At 41.3% G+C, this 23743-nt stretch overlaps 3 protein-coding genes across 3 annotated transcripts; 2 read left to right on the forward strand and 1 right to left on the reverse strand.

Annotated features, from left to right (window-relative positions):
- The first annotated feature begins 5518 nt into the window (after positions 1-5518).
- Positions 5519-11333, forward strand: LOC136471910 (indole-3-glycerol phosphate synthase, chloroplastic-like). Its single transcript, XM_066469655.1, has 10 exons — positions 5519-5760; positions 6325-6549; positions 7954-8130; positions 8215-8289; positions 8378-8422; positions 8513-8677; positions 9301-9379; positions 9557-9636; positions 10495-10563; positions 10865-11333. Exons 1-10 carry the CDS (start codon positions 5614-5616, stop codon positions 10946-10948), a joined length of 1146 nt encoding a protein of 381 aa, XP_066325752.1. The 5' UTR covers positions 5519-5613; the 3' UTR covers positions 10949-11333.
- Positions 11334-15322: 3989 nt separating this feature from the next.
- LOC136471911 (AUGMIN subunit 1-like) lies at positions 15323-18549 on the forward strand. Its single transcript, XM_066469656.1, has 5 exons — positions 15323-15800; positions 16469-16603; positions 16709-16835; positions 17919-18056; positions 18134-18549. Exons 1-5 carry the CDS (start codon positions 15370-15372, stop codon positions 18242-18244), a joined length of 942 nt encoding a protein of 313 aa, XP_066325753.1. The 5' UTR covers positions 15323-15369; the 3' UTR covers positions 18245-18549.
- A 3278-nt stretch (positions 18550-21827) lies between these two features.
- On the reverse strand, positions 21828-22957 carry LOC136469004 (xyloglucan endotransglucosylase protein 7-like). Its single transcript, XM_066467366.1, has 3 exons — positions 22673-22957; positions 22369-22568; positions 21828-22215 (listed from the first exon to the last, which is right to left on the reverse strand). The coding sequence occupies exons 1-3, from the start codon at positions 22955-22957 to the stop codon at positions 21828-21830; spliced, it is 873 nt and encodes a 290-aa protein (XP_066323463.1).
- Between the last annotated feature and the right edge of the window lie 786 nt (positions 22958-23743).

Consider the following 23743-nt stretch of genomic DNA (forward strand, 5'->3'; position numbering starts at 1 on the left):
TTCTCTAGCATTATGTTTTTGTGCATCCTTCACAGTGGATCAAGTTCGGGAGCTGGTATCCTCAACCTTGGGCCCTGTTTGGTTGAGCTGTGGCTGTGGGAAAAAGCTGTTGTGGGCTGTGAGCTGTGGAAAAGCTGTTGTGGGCTGTGAGCTGTAGAAAAGCTAAAAGCTGTTTGGTTAAACAAGTATAAAATATACCTTTTATCTTTATCTCTCTTGAAACAACTATGGAAGAGCTTTTTATTCCACCAATTTCGAAAAGCAGAAAGCCAAAAGCCAAAAGCAGGGTTAAACCAGCTTTTAAAAATGAACTACGAAAAAGCAGCTGCTTCTGAAAAAGCATCCTCCAAAAGCAGCCCCTTTGGTTGGGTTTTTGGCTTTTGGGGCCAAAAGCCAAAGCCAAAAGCCCAACCAAACAGGGCCTTAGTGTAGGACACCGCAAAGTTTAAGTTGGATTCCCTCTTTTACTATCCTGTATGATGAGGTTTCGATTGGGTTATCTGATGCGGTTACCCCTTTGCACTTAGCAGTATGCATGTTTCGGAAATGGAAACGTCAACTGCACAAGCTCTCACCACTTTCAGCACCCACACGAAATGCTGAACAGTGTTTTTTTTTTACACTAAACAATATTTTCAGTCATAACTTATAAACTAATTCGGTCGAAACGAACAGGCTGACAGAGGGGGTTGTTTTTCCCTTTCCTGGTGCGCCGGCTAGAAGGTTTGAGTGGCCGTTAGATATTTTCCCCCTGTTCGCCGCGTGGGAGCCGATGGAGGCAGGCGAGCGTTCGATCGGATGGTGCAAATGAAAGGGTGATGTGGAAGAAGCAGATGGCGTATTTGGTATATAGAAATAAGGAATAATTGCAGATATGGACAAAGCAATGAATGTTTAGATGGTGACAAAGTCATCAAGTGCAAAAGCATGTTGTAAAGTAACCAAGGTGGCAATTTTTTTCTAAAGAAAAAAACATATTCTCTGTTTTAAATTGTACTCCCTTCTATTTAAAAAATAATTATGTGATTCATGCCCGAACAAACTCAAGTTTAATCAAATTTATAGTGAGTAGTATAATTATTTATGTCTCCAAATAATAGTATTACGAGAATACATTCCATAATTAATCTAATGATACTTATTTTTTGCTACAAATTTTTACCACCCGCTCTTCTAAATTATAGGTCGTTTTGTTTTTTTTATAGATACATGACTTTTGCTACGTACCTAGATACAGATATATAAAAGTTATGTATCTAGAAAAACAAAATGACCTATAGATCGGAAAGAAGGGAGTAGTACTTTTTTATAACTTTAACCAAAACTAGAAGATACTCCGCGTATTTGTCACGGAGATTGCAAAAAGTTAAAAATAAAATTAAGTAGAGATGACATGGATAACTCGCATTAAGAGGTTGAAAGTTAGTGGTATGATATATCTATTAGTGAAAGATGATGTGGATAGTTAGTGGAACATGATATGAATGTCTTGTGTGTTGATGCAGAACTTGAGATGACCTGGATAGTTTGCATTGAGAGGTTGGAAGTTAGTGGCATGGCATGGCTATTACTGCTAGATGATGTGGATGTCTTGTATGTTGAGATAGAACTTGAGATGACGTGGATCGCTTGCATTAAGAGGTTGGAAGTTAGTGGCATGACATGGCTATTACTGGAAGATGATGTTGATGTCTTGCATGTTGAGATAGAACTTGAGATGACCTAGATCGCTTGCATTAAGAGGTTGGAAGTTAATGGCATGTCATGGCTATTAGTGGAAGATGACGTTGATGTCTTGCTTGTTGAGATAGAACTTGAGATAACCTGGATAGCTTGTATTAAGAGGTTGAAAGCTAGTGGCATGATATGGCTATTAGTGGAAGATGACGTGGATGTCTTGCATGTTGAGAAAAAACTTGAGATGACTTGGATAGCCTGCATTAAGAGGTTGGAAGTTAGTGGCATGACATGGCTATTAGTGGAAGATGATGTTGATGTCTTGCATGTTGAGATAGAACTTGAGATGACCTGGATAGCCTGCATTAAGAGGTTGAAAATTAGTGGCATGACATGGTTATTAGTGGAAGATGATGTGGGTGTCTTGCATGTTGGGATAGAACTTGAGATGACGTGAGTAGCTTGCATTAAGAGGTTGGAAGTTAATGATATGACATAGCTATTAGTGAAAAATAATGTGGATATTTTGCATGCTGAAATAGAACATGCAGTGAAGATTAGCTTTATAAGATATATATATTTATATTATTTGGTGAAAAATGAAAATTATATTTTTTTTTAGACGGAGGAGAGGGTATCAATCGTTCTAGCTTTTCTAGATGGTTTTTACTCATGCTATGTAAAAGCACGCTATAAAATAATGAAAGTGACAGGATTGTTCTACTGCACTGTTTCAGCAATATTTTTCAGCGAACTAATAAAGTTTTTTTTATACTATATTTCAGTATAAACATCAGCTTAAACAAAAATAACAAAAAATACTGTTAAAGTAGTGCGGAAGACTCCGCTCTAGGTTTCTACCATGTGAAGGTGTGAGCGTGCTGCCGTGGTGCCACCACCTCCGTGTGAACAACGTCCAGTTCAGTCCAATCGAGAAGGCGTGATCACGTGGGCCTTCTGGGAAAAAGGCCACTTGAGTCAGCCAATCTCAATCAAGTCACGTTGCATTGGCTTGTCTCATTCTTCTATAAAATTTTAAAAAAACTGTGATAAATAAATTTAAAAATATAATTTTTGATATTTTTTTCTATAAAATTAGCCTAAATTTATTTTTTTGCTTCTCAGAAAATGAGATTTACATTTTTTAACGAAAGGAGAGAGTATACAAAAAAGTATCATTATTATTTATTATGAGATTTATTTTTGTAGTATTTTTTTGTTTGATTTCATAAATATTAATATTTTTATCAATACATTGGTCAAATTTATATAATTTAACAAATAATGCATCTAGAATTGCATTCATTCTTTTTTAGATCTTTGAAGAAAATAGATGCTATATAGTTATTTCAACGTGTAATGATTGTATTTCAAAACTTTGAGAAAGTAAGAAAAAATACTAGAACTAGGTGGATCATACCTAAATGTACACTTATTTGAACATAAATTTCAAATGTTAGAAGTGTACTTGTTGTGGGATGGAGGGAGTATAGAGTTTGGACATGTTTAATTTTGGACTTAGTAAGGTCTTGTTTGGATGTAGTCGGATTCGCATCAATCCATATGTGTTAGGGTGGATTGAAGTGAAACTTAAACTAAATTCCACCCCAATCCACCATAGCACACGTGGATTGAAGTGAATCCGACAACATCCAAACAAGATCTAAAAGGTGTTTGGCGCAAGCAAAGCAACTCCTCGAGTCATCGATTTTCAACGTCTCGTTTTGGGATCAACCTACTTGGGCGAGCACCCTCAGACCACGTTTTCACTAAACATGCACGATGCACCACGGCAAGAGCCACTACTAAAGAAAACTTACTAGAGGTAGGCAGAATTGATAATCGAAGTGGGCAACACAATCGTCTCCGTCCAAAGGCCATGGTTAATCTGGACCTACGGAGGCGGTTGCTTCCTCAGTTAATAGATTAATTGAAGTGGTCACCTTACAACAACCGTCTCGGTTAATGTCGGTTAACCGAGGCGATTGTGTTAAGGCAACCGCTTTGGTTAATGCATTAATGGAGGTGAGCGCCTTATGCTGCCCACCTCCGTTAAGTCTTAACCGAGGCGGGCGCTCGGCCGGCGGCCTTGCCACCGATTAATGGAGGCAGCCGCCCAGCCTGCCTATCTCCGTTAATTAAACCCCAACGCCTTGGAAAAGATTTTATGTAGTAGTGAGCCTAGCTCAGGTTTGCACGCGCGCACGTTTCGTGTATTTGGAGTGATGCATGATGCACTATCCGTTTAAATATGGAAAATGATGTATAATTTATAAAATAAGGCTGCTGAGGTGTTCTAATACTACTATTTTAGAGATGGACACAGTTAATGCGCGACGCCCTCTCCCCGTGGCCTCTTCTCCCTGACTGGCACCCCTCCTCTGTCGTCCCCGTCCTCACCTCCACCATCGGTGGCCGACAGCTTTCGTCGCCTCACCGCGCAGCCCACCGTCAATCCTAGCCTTGCCGATCCCGCTCTCCCCTAACCATAGGGTGGCGGGCGAAGTCCTCATCCTCGCCCCTACCCCCGCCCTAGGCTTTTCTTCACTATCGGCGGGCGGCTCCCGTCGCCTCGCCATGCCACTCGCCACCCACCTTCCGCCTGCCGCCTCGTCGCGTCACCCGCCACTTACCTGCCACCTCGCCGGCACTGTTCGCCTAAACGGTCGTTTAGCCCGTTTAAACACCGTGTAAACGCTACACGGTGGTGCGCCGTTTCCGTTTAATCACCCGTTTACCCCGTTTAATTGGCCGTTTAGCCCGTTTAATGGGACGTTTTGCCCGAATAATGGCTAAACGGTAGGTGACCGACTGTTTATCGTTTAGCGTTTAGGAAAACACTTCGCCGCACCACTCGCCACCCGCCCCTGCCCCTTCCCTGCCGCTAACCGCCATCTCCCGCCGCCCGTCTCACCACCCCAAAGCCTCCTTCTGAACATGGCGGTGAGGAGATGAAATTACCTCAAAACCCTAACTCCGTCCTCTGACGTCGGCGAGCTCATCGTCTCCGACATCGGTAAGGTCCTCGCCGGAACCCTAGCCGCAGGCGGGGATCGTGCGCTCCGCTTGGAGTGCCACCCACCGCGCCATAGAGTTTGCGTTAGAGATTCTCTAAATTCCAGTTTTTAAGATTCGTTTTACGTATGTCTTAGAGTTGCTTATGAATTCTTTTTTGTGGATATCAAGAGCCGCTTGGTTGACATCCAAAATTTGCCATGTCAAAGCTGAGTAAAAACATTACCATAGATTTGACAAGCCAAATATAAGAGTTTGGTAAGTTTTGGTAGCAAACCAAATACTAGTCAAAATCATAACTCGCTAAATTATTGGTATGTCAAATTTTAGAAACGAAACAACGAGGCCCCAAACGTGGCTGATACTCACCATCAGGTAAGATTGCAAATGCTGAAATTTTCCGCTCTTGGAGCCCCAAATGTGGCTGATACTGGCCACAGGTAGGATGGCAAATGCTTTCCGTCCTGTTTACTTACTTATAAGTTATTTTTTCAATTAATAAATAGTATTTTTCTCTCATAATAAATTAGCCTACAGTACTTGCAAGCCATTCAATCTGTTTGTTTAACTGTGACCTATCATAAACGATCATAAATTTTCAACCAAAATAGTATTTATCTCTTACATAATTCAGTCAATAGTACTTTTTTATGAACCAGACGATACTGACTAGCCAACCCGGCTGCATGACAGCCAAGCGAACGGGGCGGAAATTTTCCGCTCTTCGAACCCGTCAGCGCCCGACTCGGACCGTTGTCGCCGTTCAGGTCGCCGCCACCCACTACTACATAAGACAGAGTTTCCCCCCTGCGACCACCAACCTAGGAGAGTGGAGGAGACCCACCGTCGCCTCGCCGTGTCCCAGTTCCCATCACGACATCACCTATCTCCATCCTCCATCCATCTCGTCCTCGACGTTTGATGGAGTCTCTCCTCGCCTCGCGATCCATTAGGTCTTCCTTCTCCGCCGTCGCCGCTAGCACCAGGGGCGCTTTCCCCAGGCCCTCGCACGTCGCCACCCTCGCCGGCCCCGGCGCCCGCGCCCGCCCGCTCCTTGCCGGCCACAAGGTACGCCTGCTGCATTCTCTTCCTGTGGGTTTGTTTGGTTTCTCCACTCTGATGTTGCGGATATGCTGTGGAGGTTTCCTGTTTTCTTGGTACGATTTTGTCACGGACCTTGATGTCACAGACAAGAATCACTCAACAATATACCAAGATTTATACAAACAGAGAGAAACTGGAGAGAATTAGACGAGGGACAAAGGAGGAAGATGAGTTCGGCAGTTCTCTTGTTCTGTTCGATGCCCTCTCTGCCTCGCACATGGCACTCCCTGATCCTTTTGTAGCTGCACACTTCACTAATCTGAGCTCATTTGGCAGCCCAGTCCGTGACAGATTTCGTATCCTTTTCCCCATTCGCTGAGCACGACTTTGGGTTGGTTGCGTCTCGTCTTGATACTTGTATGTAGGAGTAATCACCAACTCAATACACAATCTTTCCACCCATTTCGCCTGCCCCGTATGGAATGCCGATTTGTTATTTTATCAGTAAAATCTTGCGCATAAATACTGAGTTAATGTGCTTCATTGTGCGCTTCACTTGTTTGATACATTCTTTTTTGGCTTATGTAGGACTCAATTCTTGAGGTGCTGGCACATGATGATATGCTGAACGCAAAGGAGCTAGTCCAATGGGAGAATGGCTTGTCATTCAATGACATAGCGGCTAGACAGGGGATTCGCATCCGCAGGCACTTCCACCCCACCGCCTCCTTGAAGGAGATAGAGGAGGAGCTGGGAGCCCCCCGCAACATCCTAGAGAAGATCATTTGGGACAAGGAGATTGAAGTAGCTGAGGTATGCAGTTACAACTCCGTGCACGCGTTGGACTTTCGTGGTTCAGTTTGGTAGCAAAGTTGAATGGCCAAAGGTAGAGAGTGACGTTGCGCAAATACTGATAATAAAGCAGTGCGATCATTATGTATTACGGACAATAGAGGTCCTTTGAGATAACTACTAACTGCTACAAATTAGTTGTTCACAAGGTTGCAAGAACTTGATGGTGTGCATGTAGAGTCTTAGGTTAGTACATAGTATTGGCATAAGTAATCTGCAAATTACAACTTACAGTAGCCTTTGGCACAAATTCTCATCCATATAGAGAAGTTAGATGATATGATAATAGAGAAGTTACCAGTATGTGTATGTATGTGAAACATTTATGGCACAGTTTATTAGGGCCGTTGCACTGAAACAAACCAAATGACATTCTCTCTATAATACAAAGATATGCAGCTCTCCTGCGTTTCGATAAAAAAATATTTCAAAAACTATGATTCCATTGTGGGCCAGAATTATAGTGCAGTCAAAATCTTTCTTAGAAATGATGAAAGCCAGTTTTTGCTGCTAAAAACGAAGAAACTCAATTATTCAACTCCAAAGGCGATTTTGATGTCTCAGAACATATTTAGTTCCATTATTCTTGTAGCTTAGTATAGAGCTATCTCGTAATTGAAAGCTGTAAATTGAGTTCCATTCATTTGGCAACCGTTATATCTTGTTGCTCACATAGTTGAAACAGAGTACGGAATTTGACACAAAAAGGTAGATGTTTTCTTCCCATTTCCAGAATCCTTGAACGTAGATGTTTTTATTGATTGTTCCTTAATGTACTCAGCTTTAAGAATTTCCTGCCAAATTCCATCCTCTTGTTCAAGTTTCCACTACCACTTACATAGCAGATTAATATTCAATTTTCTCATGTCTTTAATACCCAATCCACCCTTCTTGTTTTTATAGATTCTAGTTCACTTTACCAGGTGGTATTTTCTCTTTGTAGTTTGAACGTCCTCCTTGCCAGAAGAAAGTTCTTCGCACTTTATTCATATTGTTGACTACAGTTTTGTGCAACAAATAGATGCTTGATCCCTTTCCCTTGCTAGGGTTTGTAATTTAAATCAAAGGTGCTTGATGCATGCTTGTACTGTTTTTTTTCCTGTGTTAGGTGATTCCTTTCTGTATACTTCCTCTCACTAAAGATAGGTCTATTGATTTTGCTCACATTCTGCAATCTAAATCTTTGATTATGTCTTTATAAAAATATACCACCAATGCATTAAACTTTGCATTGTTAAAGTATATTTCATGAAAAAACTAATTAAGCTATTTTCATATGGTTGACCTGCATACTCTTACGTAATGGTCACTATTTCATAAGCTTTCACTATATGATGTTTAACAGATTGTACTGGTCTTGCGCAGGGGCGTGCTAAGAAGCCTCTTGAGGAGGTGACTCAAGCTGCAAGGAAAGCCCCTCCATCAAGAGACTTCTATGGCGCTTTAGAAGCTGCCTACAAGCGTAATGGGGTGCCTGCATTGATTGCTGAGGTCAAGAAAGCATCCCCGAGTAGGGGTGTGCTCAGGGAGAACTTTAATCCTGTATGTTCTGGGCTCATTAGCTGTGAAACCTAGAGTCAGTTTCAGTGGTTGGTTATGTAACTAATATGTAATTTTCTGTTGCAGGTTGAAATCGCTCAAGCTTATGAAAAGAATGGAGCTGCATGTTTGAGCATTTTGACGGATGAGAAGTACTTTCAGGTATATTTCGATTGATTTAATTGATTGTCTGTGGGGATCATAGATGTCATGCTTACCTGGCTTCACTCAATTTGCTTCCATTGTACAGGGAAGCTTCGAGAATCTTGAGAAGGTGCGCACCTCAGGAGTGAAGGTAATGATGCATTTAAGTGTTTTTTTTTCTGAGGGTGATTATGAGTTTCCAATAGTTCTCAAGATGTAAAATTTTCTTTTGTGAATACAGTGTCCCCTTCTCTGCAAAGAGTTTGTCATTGATAAGTGGCAAATCTATAATGCTCGCTCTAAGGGTGCTGATGCAATTCTACTAATTGCTGCTGTACTACCAGACCTTGACATAAGGAATTTTCTTCAGATTTGCGAAGAGTTGGGAATGACAGCTCTTATTGAGGTTGGACATGTTATGCAATTCCTTTTGTTGTACCCACTCATTACTTAGAAACTGGCTTAGTTTGAACATTGACTTTTCCAGTGTTGGACGGCAGAATGAACCATAGTAGTTTACTTTGCACGATGAAAAAGTTTAACATTCTCGTTTCTAATAAAATTGCATAGTTTACTTCACATGATTGAATGAACCATAGTAGTTTGCTTATGCTTCTATATCATGTTAAAGACTTATTCTCTAATCATCGTTCTTTGTGCGTTTTATTTCAAATACTCAACAAGTAATTTGACAAAAGAAATGTTATGAATTTTCTCATGTGCGTCTTCATATAGAAAGTGTGGAGTTACATGCAATTCCCTGCTGATCTGTATGCTGGTCTCATAATATTTTTTCTGAATACTCCCTCCTTCCAAATTATAAGTCGTTTTGGCTTTTCTAGGTACATAGCTTGCTACGTATCTAGACATAGCGTATATCTAGGTGCATAGCAAAAGCTATGTACCTAGGAAAGCCAAAACGACTTATAATTTGAAACGGAGGGAGTAGAAGACATAACTGTGATCAACTCAAATAGTCTGCAATAAGCTAAGCTTAACTTTGATATTCTGGTGGGATTTATGTTTTAGGTTCATGATGAAAGAGAGATGGAGCGTGTGCTGAAGATAAATGGAGTTAAGCTTATTGGTATCAATAACCGAAGCCTTGGTATGACATTCTTCTGGTGCTTGTTTTTCTTTTTCCTGTAGAAGACATCTTGTCTTCTTAAGTGTGAACGTTTCTATTTCACGGAGTACTAATGCGTCCCACTTGTTTTTTTCTCTGGACCTTTTTTCTGATGAATGCTTATATTGTTTTGTTTTCTGAAAATTATTTACACTGCAGAGACATTTGTTGTTGATACTTCGAACACCAAGATGTTGCTCGAAAAGCATGGTGATAGCATCAGGGAGAAGGGAATTTTGGTAATATCTTTGTCTTAGGTGTATATCTGATTCATTAATTAACCTTGTCAGGCTCTAGTTCCTAGTGTGTACACTCTATCGGCTGAGACACATAGAACACAAATAGGAACTTCCATATTTCAATGCTAAATAAGTGTGGTATTCTCTAAAGACAAATAGGAAACCATGGTAAATATCCAGTTTTTAACCTGTATGTCTTATGAGTTACATGCATGCATTGAATGAATCCTCAGATATAATGGTTTTGGCCTTTGGGGGTGTTTGAAGCACACTGAATGTCTTTGTGTTCTACACGCGATCTTATTTTGAGGGAGGGAGTTTATTTGAAAGCTTATTTAGAAATGTGAAAAGGCACTGGAATGACCTGTTTCCAATTTGTTGAACATATTACTCCAATTACTGTATGAACATATGTGAAAATAAGTTTCTTTACAGCCAAAGCTTAACAGGAAAGAGATTATGAACTGAAACTGACAAATTATTTTAAGCAGATATGTCAACTTATATTCGGTATTACAGTTGTAGTGTATTGCATATTGCTAGGGCATTTTCTAGATTGCTATTAATTCTTTGTTTCTGTAGTAAGGACTTGTTTGTTTCAGCATTTTGCTGGCTTCTGCCATCTAGAAGCAGCCCAGTTGTTGATCTGGCTTCTAAAAAGCTAGAAAGCTAGCTTCTGAGGCTGCCTTTTGTTGTGATGAGAAACTAAAAATTATTACAAAAGCCAATAGCAAAAAGCCAGGAAGCCAACTTTTGAGCTAACCAAAAGCTGCACCTCAAATAAACAGACCCTATGACTATTAGGTGTCATAATCTTGTCCTTGCTGATTGTTTCTCTTTTCCCTTTGTACTTTTCAGGTTGTTGGTGAATCAGGTCTGTTTACTCCGGATGATGTTGCTTATGTTCAGAATGCTGGCGTTTCTGCTGTAAGTTCCCATGGTTCCTTGTCAATTTAGATTCAGTCCCGTGTGACTTTAGAAACCTTTTGGGCAACATCTTCTGTTGTTTCGCCTTATCTTCTCTTTCTGTACTCTTTACACATTTGTCAGCTTATCTTTAATTCACTTCAGTTTTTGTCCCCCAATGTAGACTATTGGAATGCACACAGCCTGCTTGAACTCAAATGCTTAACTATGTAGATAATGATACATTTACGGAAGGATGGAATGCCTTGTTTGTGATGTTTTGGTTATGAACTGAACTTCAGTGTGCCTGTTGTTGCTGCAGGTTTTGGTTGGGGAATCCCTGGTGAAGCAAGAGTGCCCTGGACGAGCCATTGTTGGGTTATTTGGCAAAGAACTGCTGCACTGAATGAAAGGACAAAGATTGTAGTAGTACTTGGTTTAGTGGTGATGTGGTATTAGTGCTAGCTGTTAAAGCCTGGTTTGCAGTAATAAAATGTGAGCATTGGTTTTATTAATAAGTATGTCACATGCAGAATAAAAAACAATGTTCACTTGTAAGTTCCATTCAGTGATTTTTTTAGTTCAGTGATAAACAAATGTGATCTGTTCATGACAAAGGGTGCTACTTGAGAAAAATGAAATTGGAGGGTTTTACTTGAATATGACAAGAGGATCTCCCAAGTTAGTTAGCACTATGTTTTTTTTAATCTGACTAAATGGATATTACGGGTCTGAAGAGCACGAAACGATAAAAATCCACTGTTCCTCGTTGTACTCTGTAATTTTCATCAGTGAAAGTCATTAGTCCTGTTTCCTATGTTTCTTTGTGTTATTCCATGATCGAAAATTTGCTATTGTATGGTATATTTTGATTTGCAGTAGGGAAAATCCATTGTTGTGTGATATATTTTGTATTCTTCATTCAAGGAAAATTCATTAAGCGGTTGTATATGTTTATTGTTTATTGTTCCGGTATGAAAATGCATTATTTCCTGGTATGTTTTTATTATTCCAATAGGGAAATTTAATTGTTCTGTTGTATGGTTTGGATTGTTCTGCTACTGAAAAACTGTTCTACTAGCATAATTTAACCTCAAATTTTTTATATAAGATTAGTTTCTCCCCAATTATTACTACTTTTTTATTTACAGTTTCACTGGCTAAATACTTCAGGCATTGGTATAGGATTAAACATGTTCCATCAGCTAATATAATTGGTGAGTACAGTAGAATATATGCATATGCATATTAACATCACAATGGTTCCTGTTAACATAAGTGGGGTCATGTATATTAAAACAACCCTGTTCTTGTCTAATCGTTAGCCTCTATAGCCCTTAAAAACTAGAACCACCCCTAATTATTTCATGTCACCATGGTGTGCGCCTATTGTGAAGTGTTGAGGGGTGAGAATATGCACGATGACTGCAGGGTGGGCAGGTTTTGTCACTCAAAATAACTAGATGATACCCCGCGTGTTGCCGCGGGAGTTTTGTAGAGATCTATGGATAGTTCTTGGATTCATGCAGGAGTACTATTAGTAATTATAGTTATACTAATTTCGAAGGCAGCATATATATAAGAACATAAGAAAATAAGAAAATATAATAATGCTTGTGTATGGTATGGAGATAAATAGAATCCATCCAAAAAGAGGCAAGTCATATTCATGAACATACATCACTGGTTCAACATATAGGGGTACTACTGAAATTTCTTATTATATTAACAAACTACATTCCTAATTTTACTTGGTACATTGCTGTGGCAAACTGGCAACTGAGAAGGTTGCATGACGATGTCCTGCATGTGGTGGTGAAGAAAACAGCATAATTAGAAGGAAGCAAGAGAAAGCAGAAGAGATGGAAACATAGTTTTAAATAGCGGGATATAGTAAATAGCGGCATCTTTTTTCCAGAGGCTATACAGCTATAGCGCCGCTATAGCGGAGCTATGCCAGATAGCGGTTTATAAGAAAGTCATAAAAAATATGAGTAATTGATTCATAAAAACATGGCAATCATGAAATTTGATGAACACATATCTTTTCAAGGATCTAAGGATGTAGGAAACAAAACTTGATATGATATTAGAGCAAGATTCATGAAACTCAAGTGTTCAATTTTGCTAAATACCAACTTTAAAACAAAATATAAGTAGATAATAATTAGATTGTCACTATTATACCCGAAATTGAAATAGCGGCGCTATTTCAAAGCTACAACTAAGCAATTTAGTGGCGCTATAGCGCAATATAGCGGTCGTAGTTGACATAGCGGCAAAAGTGACAATAGCTTAGCGTTGTCTCTCTCGGCAGCTATGGCGACGCTAGCCTGCTATTTAAAACTATGGATGAAAGATACTTCGAATTACCATACGATGATGCTACATGGCCGGCGAAGACTTACGGTAGGAGGAGCATTAAAAAATATCCGGCTTTGCCGCTTTGGCCAAAGAGATGCCGGTGCTGCCGTGTTGCTGCGCTGGGAGGAGCTCCATGGTGGCGATCCTGGCGGTAGCGGCTCCGCCGGTCGCCGCGCTCGTCACGTCACCACCAGCGATGTCGACTCAACGACATCGCAATATAAGAGGCCATCATTAACCAGCGGCAGCACCTAGTGGTTCCATAGAAGAGGACACGAAGGGTCCGGAGATCCTGCTCCTGCAGTCCAAGAAGGCAGGCAGGCTGCACCTCGAGAAGAATCAGAAGGCTTGAGGCGCTTATATAGGATCATACATGTCATTAGATCCCATGTTGCCATGTTGGCCATAGCACATTAATGAGCGCCGCACGATAATTAATACGCTGGATCGGAAGCCGTAGGGGTCGAATTGATCGTTCAATTTACTGGCACTGAAACATTGTATTCCGAGTTGCTCATCCAGTTAATCAGCAATAATCACCGTCATGCATGCGTCTTCTACTGATCGGACGCCTCTTCGCATGTTGGCCAGCCTCTTGACCTTTTAGAAATCGACCGGCGCTCAGGGGAGGTACATTTCGGCTGCACATGCGTCGTGACTTGCGGATGTGGGACCCCGGATGACGTGGCTCTCTAGAATTGCACAGAAATCTTCGTTGATGGATTGATGGAGTTATTACCATTCTTGTGCGAGTAATACAGGACAGACGCTACTAGATGTCAAATGAAGCAATGTTTGATTAATCGGTGATTATTCCATTAACGGAATCATTAGCTTTCCTGCGGGAGCAATGCATGATAACTTGCGGGAACTACTTGACCTGGAATGGAATTTAACTATTCATACAAATATTATAAACTAATGTTAGTGGATAGTGTGGCACGCTGACGTGAACAACTAAATGTATGTTAATGAATGATGTGTCTTGCTGACGTGAATATCATAATTGCTTGTGCTAGTGAATTTAATTGTAAGTGATAGTGGACTACTGAGGTGGACACCTTGCATGTCAAAAAAAAAATTGCTAATGGGGTTTTGCCTTACAAGAGTATATATAGGAGGTGAGCGGCTATGGCTACAGTAAAACATGAGAGAAGAAAAGACTCCTACCACGTGTGTGACTGTAGCTGCAGCCGAACACCCCGTAGGGTAATGTCTCCTAATTAAAAGGAACTAAATACCTAATTACTCATTGATTATTCATTCCGGTAATGTCTCGCGCACCCGTTGCCCCTTCTCCACTAACAAAGGTGCCCCTTGCCTGTCTCATGAACACACCGCGCATACCACCTCTCACTCTATGCTGTTGCTATCTCCGAGTTTCCTAGTCTCACGAACACAGGCAACTTGGGAGCCGAGGCCTTTAGAACCACAATGTTCGCCACGAACCTGTATGGGTGACAGGCGATCAAGCCCTTGGGGAGCACACACTTGGGCAACCGCTCATATCACGGGTACACGACGACGAAGTTGAATGACTACTTCCGGTGATGTTTCAGTACACACGGCTGGTGACAACTACACGACTTCCCCTCAGCATTGCGTCAACCTTTGATCGACTACATTGAATAGGCTTGGTCAACGGACCCAAGCAACAATGCCTACGGTGTCTCCAGCTCGATCTGGCCCTACAATATTGCAACGTATGTTGCTATGCATTTTATTTATATGGTTAGTATATGTCATTTGCAAATAGGTTAATTATACATGCACGTGGCTGTCATAAATTTTCTGCTATTTATTTTTCTGAATTAAAATATGTTTGAATTTGTCTAAATATCTAACAAGAGAGAAATATACGGAGGGCGCGGCAACGCCTCGGTGGGACGAGTGCGTTCAACCAATTTGTGAGAGCGAGCCTATCTGAGTCTCTGCTCGAATATTCTATCCCAAAACCGCTTCATTCCTACTTGTTCCTTTGTAATCTTCAACCAGTTCTGTGCTTTCCTGGAGGTAAGCACTATAGCTCATTCCAATACTCAGCTAAATAGCTATGAATTAAAGTAGGACGGAGTAGCTCCATCCCTTCTGATTCTCAACAAAATATAACCTAAAATACACCCTAAGGCCTTGTTTGGATGCCCATATGTTCACCTCTCGATGCATCTGTGAATACCAAATCAATCCAAAGCACATGGATTGAGCTTGATACGTGGGTTGACCATAGTGACGGTGCTTTGTTGTTTTGAGAGGAGAAGCTGTTTTCAGAAAGTAAATAAAAGTGTGCATTTGTTTGACAGAGGCCCAGAGTTACTTGCAGCCAAGAATTGGCTAAGGCCCAACAGACAACGTGAGCCCACTCCTTCCATTTCCGGGGAAATAAATCGCCACAAATTTAAACACATCCTCTGATTTCCTCTCCTCCGTGTCGCCGGCCACCCACTGATCCACCCGCTCGCTCCTATGGATCACGCCGCCGCCGAGCACCTCGACCCCACCATCCCGGCACCCTCGTCCGCCGCCGTCGCCGAGGTAAATGCGTGGCTGGCCTCCCTCGCCGCGGAGGCGGGGGGCGCGGGCGGGACGGGAGGGCGAGGCGGCGGCGGAGGTGCGGCGGCGGAGCTGTCGCTGGGGCCCGACCCCACACCGCGCGGGGTGACCTACCTCCGCGCGCTGGCCTCTGCGTCGCGGGGGCGGTCCCGCGCCGCCGGAATCGCGGCTGCGGGGCTGCGTGCGCAGGCGGCCGAGTACCACGCCGAGGCGGCGCGGCTGCGGGAGGCTCTCGAGCGGGCGGGGCTCGCGAGGGACGCGCTCCCACCACCCGCAACCGCGGCGGCACGAGCCGTCGCTGCAGTCGCTAACCTCCTCGCCATCCGTGACACCGAGATGAGCAGGTGACTCCTTGCGCTAGGGTTCCGCGAGTATCGTATTATCCAAACGGCATAGCTCTTCTTTTCTCTGAGAGACGCAATAATTGAGAGATCTGTACTTCTGACGGGTACATATGTTCAGTGTTTGGAATTTTATTACTGCCATTGCATGAACGATGAATCTTCCATTTTTTTGTAGAGTTTTGGGGCCATGTCTCGTCTTTCATAAAGATGAAAGGACAACAATTCAGATTACAGTGCAGGGTTTAAGTCAATCATTTCGAATCCAGAACAAAACCCAATAAAGGGCTGCCTTACAACCATGACAAACTACCAACATTTGTTACAAGAAACCACATCTCTCCTCAACCTTCTATGCCCTCCAGCTTCTGATCCACTGCTATTTTTGCATTTATGTTTGGTTTGGATCCACACTAAATTGAGACTAAACTAACATGACTTAAATGGAACTCAAAGCAAAAATCTAAATTGGCAAACATGTAAAACTATGTCCTCAATGTTGTATATACAAGAAATTTCTCTGAATGTATGTATTGCATCTGATTCTGTTACTTTGTCATAAACTCTGAGGAAGCTAGTGACTTTTTGGTGTTTGGGTGGTATAGGAACTGTCACATCATTCTTTTTTGTTTGGCATTTTTTGAGTAGTTTCTAAAATATTTGTCTTGCAGCTTTGTGGTGGCAAGTGCAGACTTGTCTCTGAGGCGAGCAGAGGTGGAGGAGAAGAGGGACAAAGTGCATAAGGAGTCAAAAGCACTACTCGATTACACGCGGAAGGCCATAAACAAGCTTACTGAGCTGAAGAAGTGAGTGGAAACCTGTTCATTTCATAGTTTGAGTTCTCACTCGTTAGTTATCATTGTCACCTAGATTTCTGTGTCAAACATGATAAGTACTTGTGTTGTTTCTAGGATGCTGGAGAAATTTAAAAATGACGTGGAGAAGCAACAAGTAGAGCAAATGACGGATTGGCAGACAAAGCTTGTTATGATGGACTCCAAGGAACGACAGTATATCCTCCAAGTCTCAAATTATAAGGTGAATAGCGTTTCGTATTATTTATATTAGGAGTTGGCTTTTGCTTGTGCTTTCAGTTCTTGATTTTGACATGCTAGGTGTGGACGACAATCACCTAAATCGAAACTGTCAACTAGTGCAATGCTTGTAAGCTATCAATTTCATGTATTGGTTAATTATTAGGTACAGTAATTCTAATATATGATTGTTGAACAGAATGTGCAACACCCAAATCATCTCAGATAGGGTATTTCTAGATTTTAAGAAGCTTTGATAGACTTGGCACAGCTGTTAGCCAGCCTTTCTGATTGAACTTCGTGTTTCAGCAAGTGTTGTTAGTTCCAATCTACCTTTTCTGGATTTGTTTCCTTAGTAGGATGGAACCTCTAGTTTTCAGGGGACATGTCTTTATAAAGTTGAGCTGAAGCACTGTGTAAATTCTAACTTCATAATTCTTGGCACTATGAACAGTTGAGCATATCCCTCGAATATATATGCTAAGCTACCTTCAGTCTTTCCACGTAGACAGTAGACATGAGGATCTAGAGATGCATACCTTCGACCGGATTGTTGGACACAGGAATAATAAACATAATTTGTATAGGTTGTGAATCTTTGAACTAATGATACACATTTATTATTTCTCTCCATTACCTGTTTTCAATACCGTGATCGATTATGGATAGCAAGCGATGAACAAAGCCATAACTGTGAATTGAAAAATCTGACATCAAGATCTGATTTTGTTACTACAAAAACGTTTTTACCACCATTTTAGAGCCGATGTGGTATTCTTTTTTTCATTCTTACCAAGAGCTGTTTGCCTCTTTGTAGGCTAAGTTGTGTGCTATTTGATCCAACCACCCCCCCCCCCCCCCCCCCCCCCCCCCCCCCCCCGAGACCAACCTAGGAGTAACTAGGTGGCATTTTATTAAGAAGAAAATAGGCACCCAAATTCACCTTGATGAGGACTTCATCTTCGGTGGTCTAGGCATACAACCACATTGACTAGCTCAGATTCCTTGCTGTTTGATACACACTGTTCTCTGATTAGTAAATCTGCTTCAACGCCTTATAGATTTGTTGTCTTCCTATCTTTATCAGGCAATGCTTAATCGAGTGGGTTATACGCCGGAGATCAATCATGGTGTGTTGATGGAAATGGCTGAGCATAAGAAGGATCTTGAGAGGAAGACAAAACCCATAGCTGATACATTAAGGAGCTACCAGGATTTACCTCCGGTATGTCTATTGCCTTTTTTTTTCTTTCTTGTGGAACCCATTGCTAATTATTGAGTACTTGGGCAATTTGTAATCAGGATAAAGCTCTAGCTGCACTAGCTATAGAGGACAAAAAGAGGCAGTATGCAGCTGCAGAGAAGTACCTAGAAGATGTGTTGCAATCTGCTCTAACCACAACTGGCCTATAATGTGCATAGTTTTGTTTGGTGTATCTTACAAGTTGGCATTGATTGAAGGTGAAATGGTAATTAACTTCCTTGTAATTTGTGACTTGGTTAAATAATTGTGTAACATCCCTATCTTCACCATAGAAATGAAGTTTTGTTGCATTTATGATCTCAGCGACAACCAAGACACTCGCCCGAAATCTTGGCTGCTGTGTATGTGTGTGTGTGTGTGTGTGTGTGTGTTGCCTTAATGTCTAGACTCTAGAGATGAGCTGTGTGATGTTTTAATGGACATACAGTTGTGATAGAGTATGCATGTTCTTGTTTGTCTTGCCTTTCATGCATTCGATCACATACGTACCAAATTTGTTTGTATCATTGAAACAAAACTCAACTGCTGTGGTTAACACTTTGTATTATGTGATTTATGTATGATTAAAATATTTTTTTATTAAAATAGTGGAACGAGGGCAATAAATCTTTCAGTGGCATTAGATATTTAGTTCTAATTTTGGATCTCTTGATGCTCTAGCCCAGAGATACGCTCTTTACCAGACTTTGGCTATAATCATGGAAGGCAGACAAATTAAGGATAAACGTGCCATATATTACTGGGCAGATTTTGGAGACTGCAAATGATTACTTCATATGTCTACTTTCTCCAATATAAAGCTAACATGTTTCATTTTTCTTAATGCCATTAGAAATTTGTGTTCTTTTTTCCATTCACATTCTGTTTTTCTACAGCACATTGTTTGATGTCAAAGTTAATTTATTTTATAGTGCCGCATTGCATGACAACAGTTTCTTGTTAGAACTATATTTTTCAATGCAGGAGGCAGATGATATCATACAAATGTGAGGACAAAATCTTTTGGGTACGAGCTCTATATGTATAAATGTGATGCACATCTTGTTTAAATGTTCTGATAACACTATTCTACCCCTTGGTGCTAACATTTGTTCCTTGTCCTGCCTTAGCCTGTTTCCTGTAAACTGTGTGTGGTGTGTAATGCTATGTATAGTGAAACCTCAGAAGCAAATATAGTAATGAAGAAAAGGTCTACAGGACTGTTGGTTATTTTCTAGTTGACATTTTTGTTGTAACTATCCATAATCCATCTTTATAGACATAGCTTTAAGCATGCCTCATATTCATGATTTAATTTTTAGTTTATCAGGACATTTTTTTTGTTGGCACTAAGCTGAAATTCTTTGTTTAGTTTGTGGTTTATGGAGCATATATGAAAATTATAAAATTATAGCATTTGTTTAATAAATAAGAAAACCTTGCAACGATTTGAGCATAACAATGTTTATAGGCTATTTCCCTTCTTTATCACAGAAAAATACCTCCTATTTTTTACACTGTTGAACTTTTTTTGGTAGTCGTGTTAGCCTACCACAACTTGCTTAAAAAATATATAGTTTTGTCGTTGTCGGTGTATCAGTGTGGAAATGAGTGAAGGAAGTGCTCAGTTGATTAATATGCAGATTAGAAATGATGCTGGTGGCTCTGCTCCAATCCTACTGGTTGATTCATAACGCACAGTTGATTAATAGCTTCACCGTTTGCATTTTCTTTTGGCAGTGAGTCACAAATCTGTCTCACTATATCATGTTTCACTTTTGATTCTACAGTTTTTCAGTATATAATTTGTTTGATACATGCACAGCAAACATATGAGAACCCATGATTTTTTCCCTCCTAAGAATGAATGAAGGATACTATTTGCTATGATGATCATAATCATACTCATAAATGAATGGACTACATCCTGAAGTACTCTTACCCTTCCGTCGACACAGAATTTTCGTCCCATGCTGAAGACACGCAGCAAGCCGGAAGGATCCGCTCGATGGAGCAGATCCGCCTAGCTTCAGCGTAGGGGTGGTCGATCCTGCGCGATCCTCCCGAGACGTGCTAGTCAATTTGACTCTGCAATTGACAAGCAGAGAAAGTTCATCAGTAATTAAGGGCGGAATTTGCCGACGTTGCCAGACAGTCCCGATTGTGCGGCTATGAGAGCCGATATGAAAGGAGATCGACTAAATAGTTGATTTCAGTATATTTATGAGAATAAATCAATTAGAGCTCATGGGGTTGTGTAAGAAAAATCGGTTATCATTCAAAATAAATATCATTAATTGAATATATATTAATCAATGGCAATAAGATATCAACAATGATCGGTTTGTGCTGAGCCAATGATTATAATTAACCGAACCTCTTTTTATATAAAGAAATAATTTAACACCACTTAACCGTTTAATAAAGATAAATCTAGTGAACTTGTTAGATCTCATCTATCATTATGACCAGTGGGTCATGAGGTAGAATCATGCAGGCCGTAGAAATAACAATAGACTCGACGACCCTAACTCATTGCCCTAACTCATTACTAATATCAGTGGGGTATGATGCAAAATCATGTAGACCCTAATACAATAATAAGATCATGGGGCTAACATATCTTTCAACCTGTCTTTACTTACTGTTCGTGAAAGTGCTCGATATCGGCTAAAACAGCCGATTCAGACATAACGCACAGTTAAAGTCATACCTTACTAGGAATAGATCTACTAAATATCGATCCCCACTCCACGGTGCTAACAGTGGGGTGTGAGGCAGAATCACATAGGCCGTGATAACGGGCCGTGGAACGGTTCTCTCTAGCCAATAGATCTACTCAAGACGCAACATGTCTTAACCGCACGTTATGCACGATCAAGATTGATATAAAACAGCCGATAAGATATAACTCATCGTTTAAGGTGTAGATTGGATCCGTTTTAGGTTAGCAAACGATGGGTCAAATAAGATATAAGGCCGATCTAAATCAATCTCAATCGGCAGAGCGATATTGCTGTAATTAGATAAATAATGAAAGCAATAAGCAATATCGGTAACTTAATAAATCTACCGAAGATTGTCATTCTAAGGTAGAGCCGATAACTTGATCTTGATCTAATTCAAGCAGTGGGGTGTGAGGCAGAATCACACATGCCATACTTGAATTAAACAAGAGTCGATAATTAGCTTATATCAGAGCCGCAGTGGGGGTCGACCGGATTGATGCAGCCATACGAACAGAGGTATAAACCATGACGGTACTTACAGACAAGCAGTGGAGGTCGACCGGATCGATGCAGCCGTACTCGCTGAAGAACTCACCGAGATCTACTCTACTCCTACTCCTAAGGGGTGGCCGGAGCCGAAAAAGTAATTGACTTGTATTTAGATTGATTGATTGTTCCATACAATAGCCGGGGGTTTATATTTATACCCTGGGCTGATAAGAGTCCTAAACGAACATGACTAGATAACAAAAAGAAATACTAAGATACATGGACTCTAATTTCCCTTATGTATAATCTTTGCTGATGAAGCTTCCTTATTTGATACGTGTCCTTATGCACGAGGACGTCATGTCTCTCTTAAATTAATTAAATAATATTTCTTAGTCGGCTCATAAATGTCTCTTAATTAGAAAACTTTCTCGCTTTTAACATCATCGATCGATCTCTTCCTTTTCAGGATAAACTTATTAAATTTTGGTGTAAACAACTTCGTAATCCCTAGATGCTTGCTGCATACTAGCTTCTACTGCGACCCACATTCTGGAGGGTATCCGTTAGGAAACCTCCTCGGGTCAGTGCAGTAGTCATATATCTTGTTTTTAGCATTGACATCATTCAGTTTTTGCTGCCCCTCCTCATCCAACTCCTGGTTGAACCAACTGCTATCACCGGAATCCTGGCCACAAATCCAGGCTCTATTGTAAGGGACACAAGCGTTGGCGGTGTAGTTCCGGAAGAAGGCTGTGAAGGGCCCATGGGACCAGTCAGTTTTGATGCGTCCGCCCTGGGTTGCCCATTCGTCAGCGTCCCAGATGCTGGCATACAACCTCATAGGCTGGTAGAGTGGGAAGGGGGTATCATCCCTCATCTGATTCCTCATCCGCCGGATTGGTACGCCGTTAACAAGTATTCTGCATCGTCCCAACAATAGGCAGATGCATTAGTACTAATTGACACACCTTAGAAGCGTTTGGCAAATGTCACAGAGCTGCCAAAATGCGGCTTAGCATCACGGTAGAAACTAAAAAATTCAATCAACGAGATGCAAAATGCTGATGACTTACAGGATCATATGCGGGTTCCATATGATTGAGTAGGTGTTGAAGTCTTCAGTAGGATCAAACCAAAGACGATACTGCATCTCTCGGTCACCTTTCCCTCTTGCATAGATGTTAGTGTGCAGGGTGTATGGTTCACCGGTGGTGTTCCCCAGGAACTCAAGGTCAATCTCGTCGTGGTATTGCCATGGCCCCTCTGTTACCATCTGTTTTTGAATTGGAAGAGAACCATGGTTAGACTAGCTGTAGGTAATATAACCTGAACATGATGATGGTTTCATTGATCACATTTCTTGTTAAAACTACTTACATATACTGTGGTGACAGTGCCAGCTGAGTCCTTGGGGACAAGCTTGATGTCAATGTCGAACCTCCCAAAGAGGTACTTGCTCTTGGAGCGGAACGCAGAGGTCGTCCAGCAGTCGAGGGAGAGTGACACCATTTGGCGGCCGGAGCTATCATAGAGCACCTGTGTGTTGCCCCACATCATGTCAACGCTATCAGCCATGTCGCTGGTTGCTGGAGAGATGGCCATCAGGCTGAGACAGAGAGCCGCTAGAGAGGCTACGCAGTAAGCCCTAGAGGACTGCCACATGGCTTGGCTTCAGCCTTCAGATTGCGGGGGTAGTGAATGGGCCGGGCACACCACACACTGTGACTCTGTGAGTGTGTGATGCATTTGGAACGAACGATGTAGACCCGGGAGTTATATAGACGACGACTCTACGAAGGGAGATCTCGAGCAGGGTGCGGATCTAACAAAGGTATGGACTTCGTTTCTTGGATGGCATAATAAACTGGACATAATTGGCTGACTTCTGAAGAAGCGCGTATAAAGATGCAAGTACTTAGCCGCCCCACGGTGCCTTCTGCCATGCTTCAGCAGGATGAAGGTTCATAGTTGCCTTGTGGGGCAGTTCCTGTGGGTGGTATTGCTATATATCCATTCAATTGGGAGTATCATATAAGCCATGAATGAAATAGAGTCAAATTCAGCACAGCTCCTTGAAGTTGTCTATAGGTATCGTATAGGTCCCCGTGAAATCTTAAAATACATTTTGAGACTTTGAGAACCGATATGAGACTTATAAACAACTTTAAGGACCTGTGATGAATATGACTCAATGAAATATATAGTCGATCTCGACGTCTTGTCCCACTCTGAGGTCTGCTTATTATTATGCTGTTGAACTGTACTGTTCTGAAGTTATGGCAACTTGTGGTATTGTCCCTGTCCCCTGCCTTCTAAATCATAACAGTGTTCTGATGAAGTTATTGAAAATTTTCACCTGCCCTCCTAATTTATTTCAATTCAATGATATTGTACAGAAAGTTTGCTATACGCGACTAGGTTGCTGGCAGATCTAAGAAGTTATTAAAA

The sequence above is a fragment of the Miscanthus floridulus genome, chromosome 8 (assembly GCF_019320115.1).
Source record: "Miscanthus floridulus cultivar M001 chromosome 8, ASM1932011v1, whole genome shotgun sequence".
Taxonomy (NCBI): domain Eukaryota; kingdom Viridiplantae; phylum Streptophyta; class Magnoliopsida; order Poales; family Poaceae; genus Miscanthus; species Miscanthus floridulus.

What these genes read in the sequence shown, in the direction of transcription:
- LOC136471910 (XM_066469655.1), top strand. Translation starts at nt 5,614, where the DNA reads ATGGAGTCTCTCCTCGCCTCGCGATCCATTAGGTCTTCCTTCTCCGCC. An exon ending in CGGATGAGAAGTACTTTCAG is followed by an intron (nt 8,290 to 8,377) that starts GTATATTTCGAT and finishes TCCATTGTACAG; the next exon opens with GGAAGCTTCGAGAATCTTGA. An exon ending in TCAGGGAGAAGGGAATTTTG is followed by an intron (nt 9,637 to 10,494) that starts GTAATATCTTTG and finishes TGTACTTTTCAG; the next exon opens with GTTGTTGGTGAATCAGGTCT.
- LOC136471911 (XM_066469656.1), top strand. Translation starts at nt 15,370, where the DNA reads ATGGATCACGCCGCCGCCGAGCACCTCGACCCCACCATCCCGGCACCC. An exon ending in TCCAAGTCTCAAATTATAAG is followed by an intron (nt 16,836 to 17,918) that starts GTGAATAGCGTT and finishes TATCTTTATCAG; the next exon opens with GCAATGCTTAATCGAGTGGG. An exon ending in GCTACCAGGATTTACCTCCG is followed by an intron (nt 18,057 to 18,133) that starts GTATGTCTATTG and finishes ATTTGTAATCAG; the next exon opens with GATAAAGCTCTAGCTGCACT.
- LOC136469004 (XM_066467366.1), bottom strand. Translation starts at nt 22,957, where the DNA reads ATGTGGCAGTCCTCTAGGGCTTACTGCGTAGCCTCTCTAGCGGCTCTC. An exon ending in GCACTGTCACCACAGTATAT is followed by an intron (nt 22,569 to 22,672) that starts GTAAGTAGTTTT and finishes ATTCAAAAACAG; the next exon opens with ATGGTAACAGAGGGGCCATG. An exon ending in TGGAACCCGCATATGATCCT is followed by an intron (nt 22,216 to 22,368) that starts GTAAGTCATCAG and finishes GGGACGATGCAG; the next exon opens with AATACTTGTTAACGGCGTAC.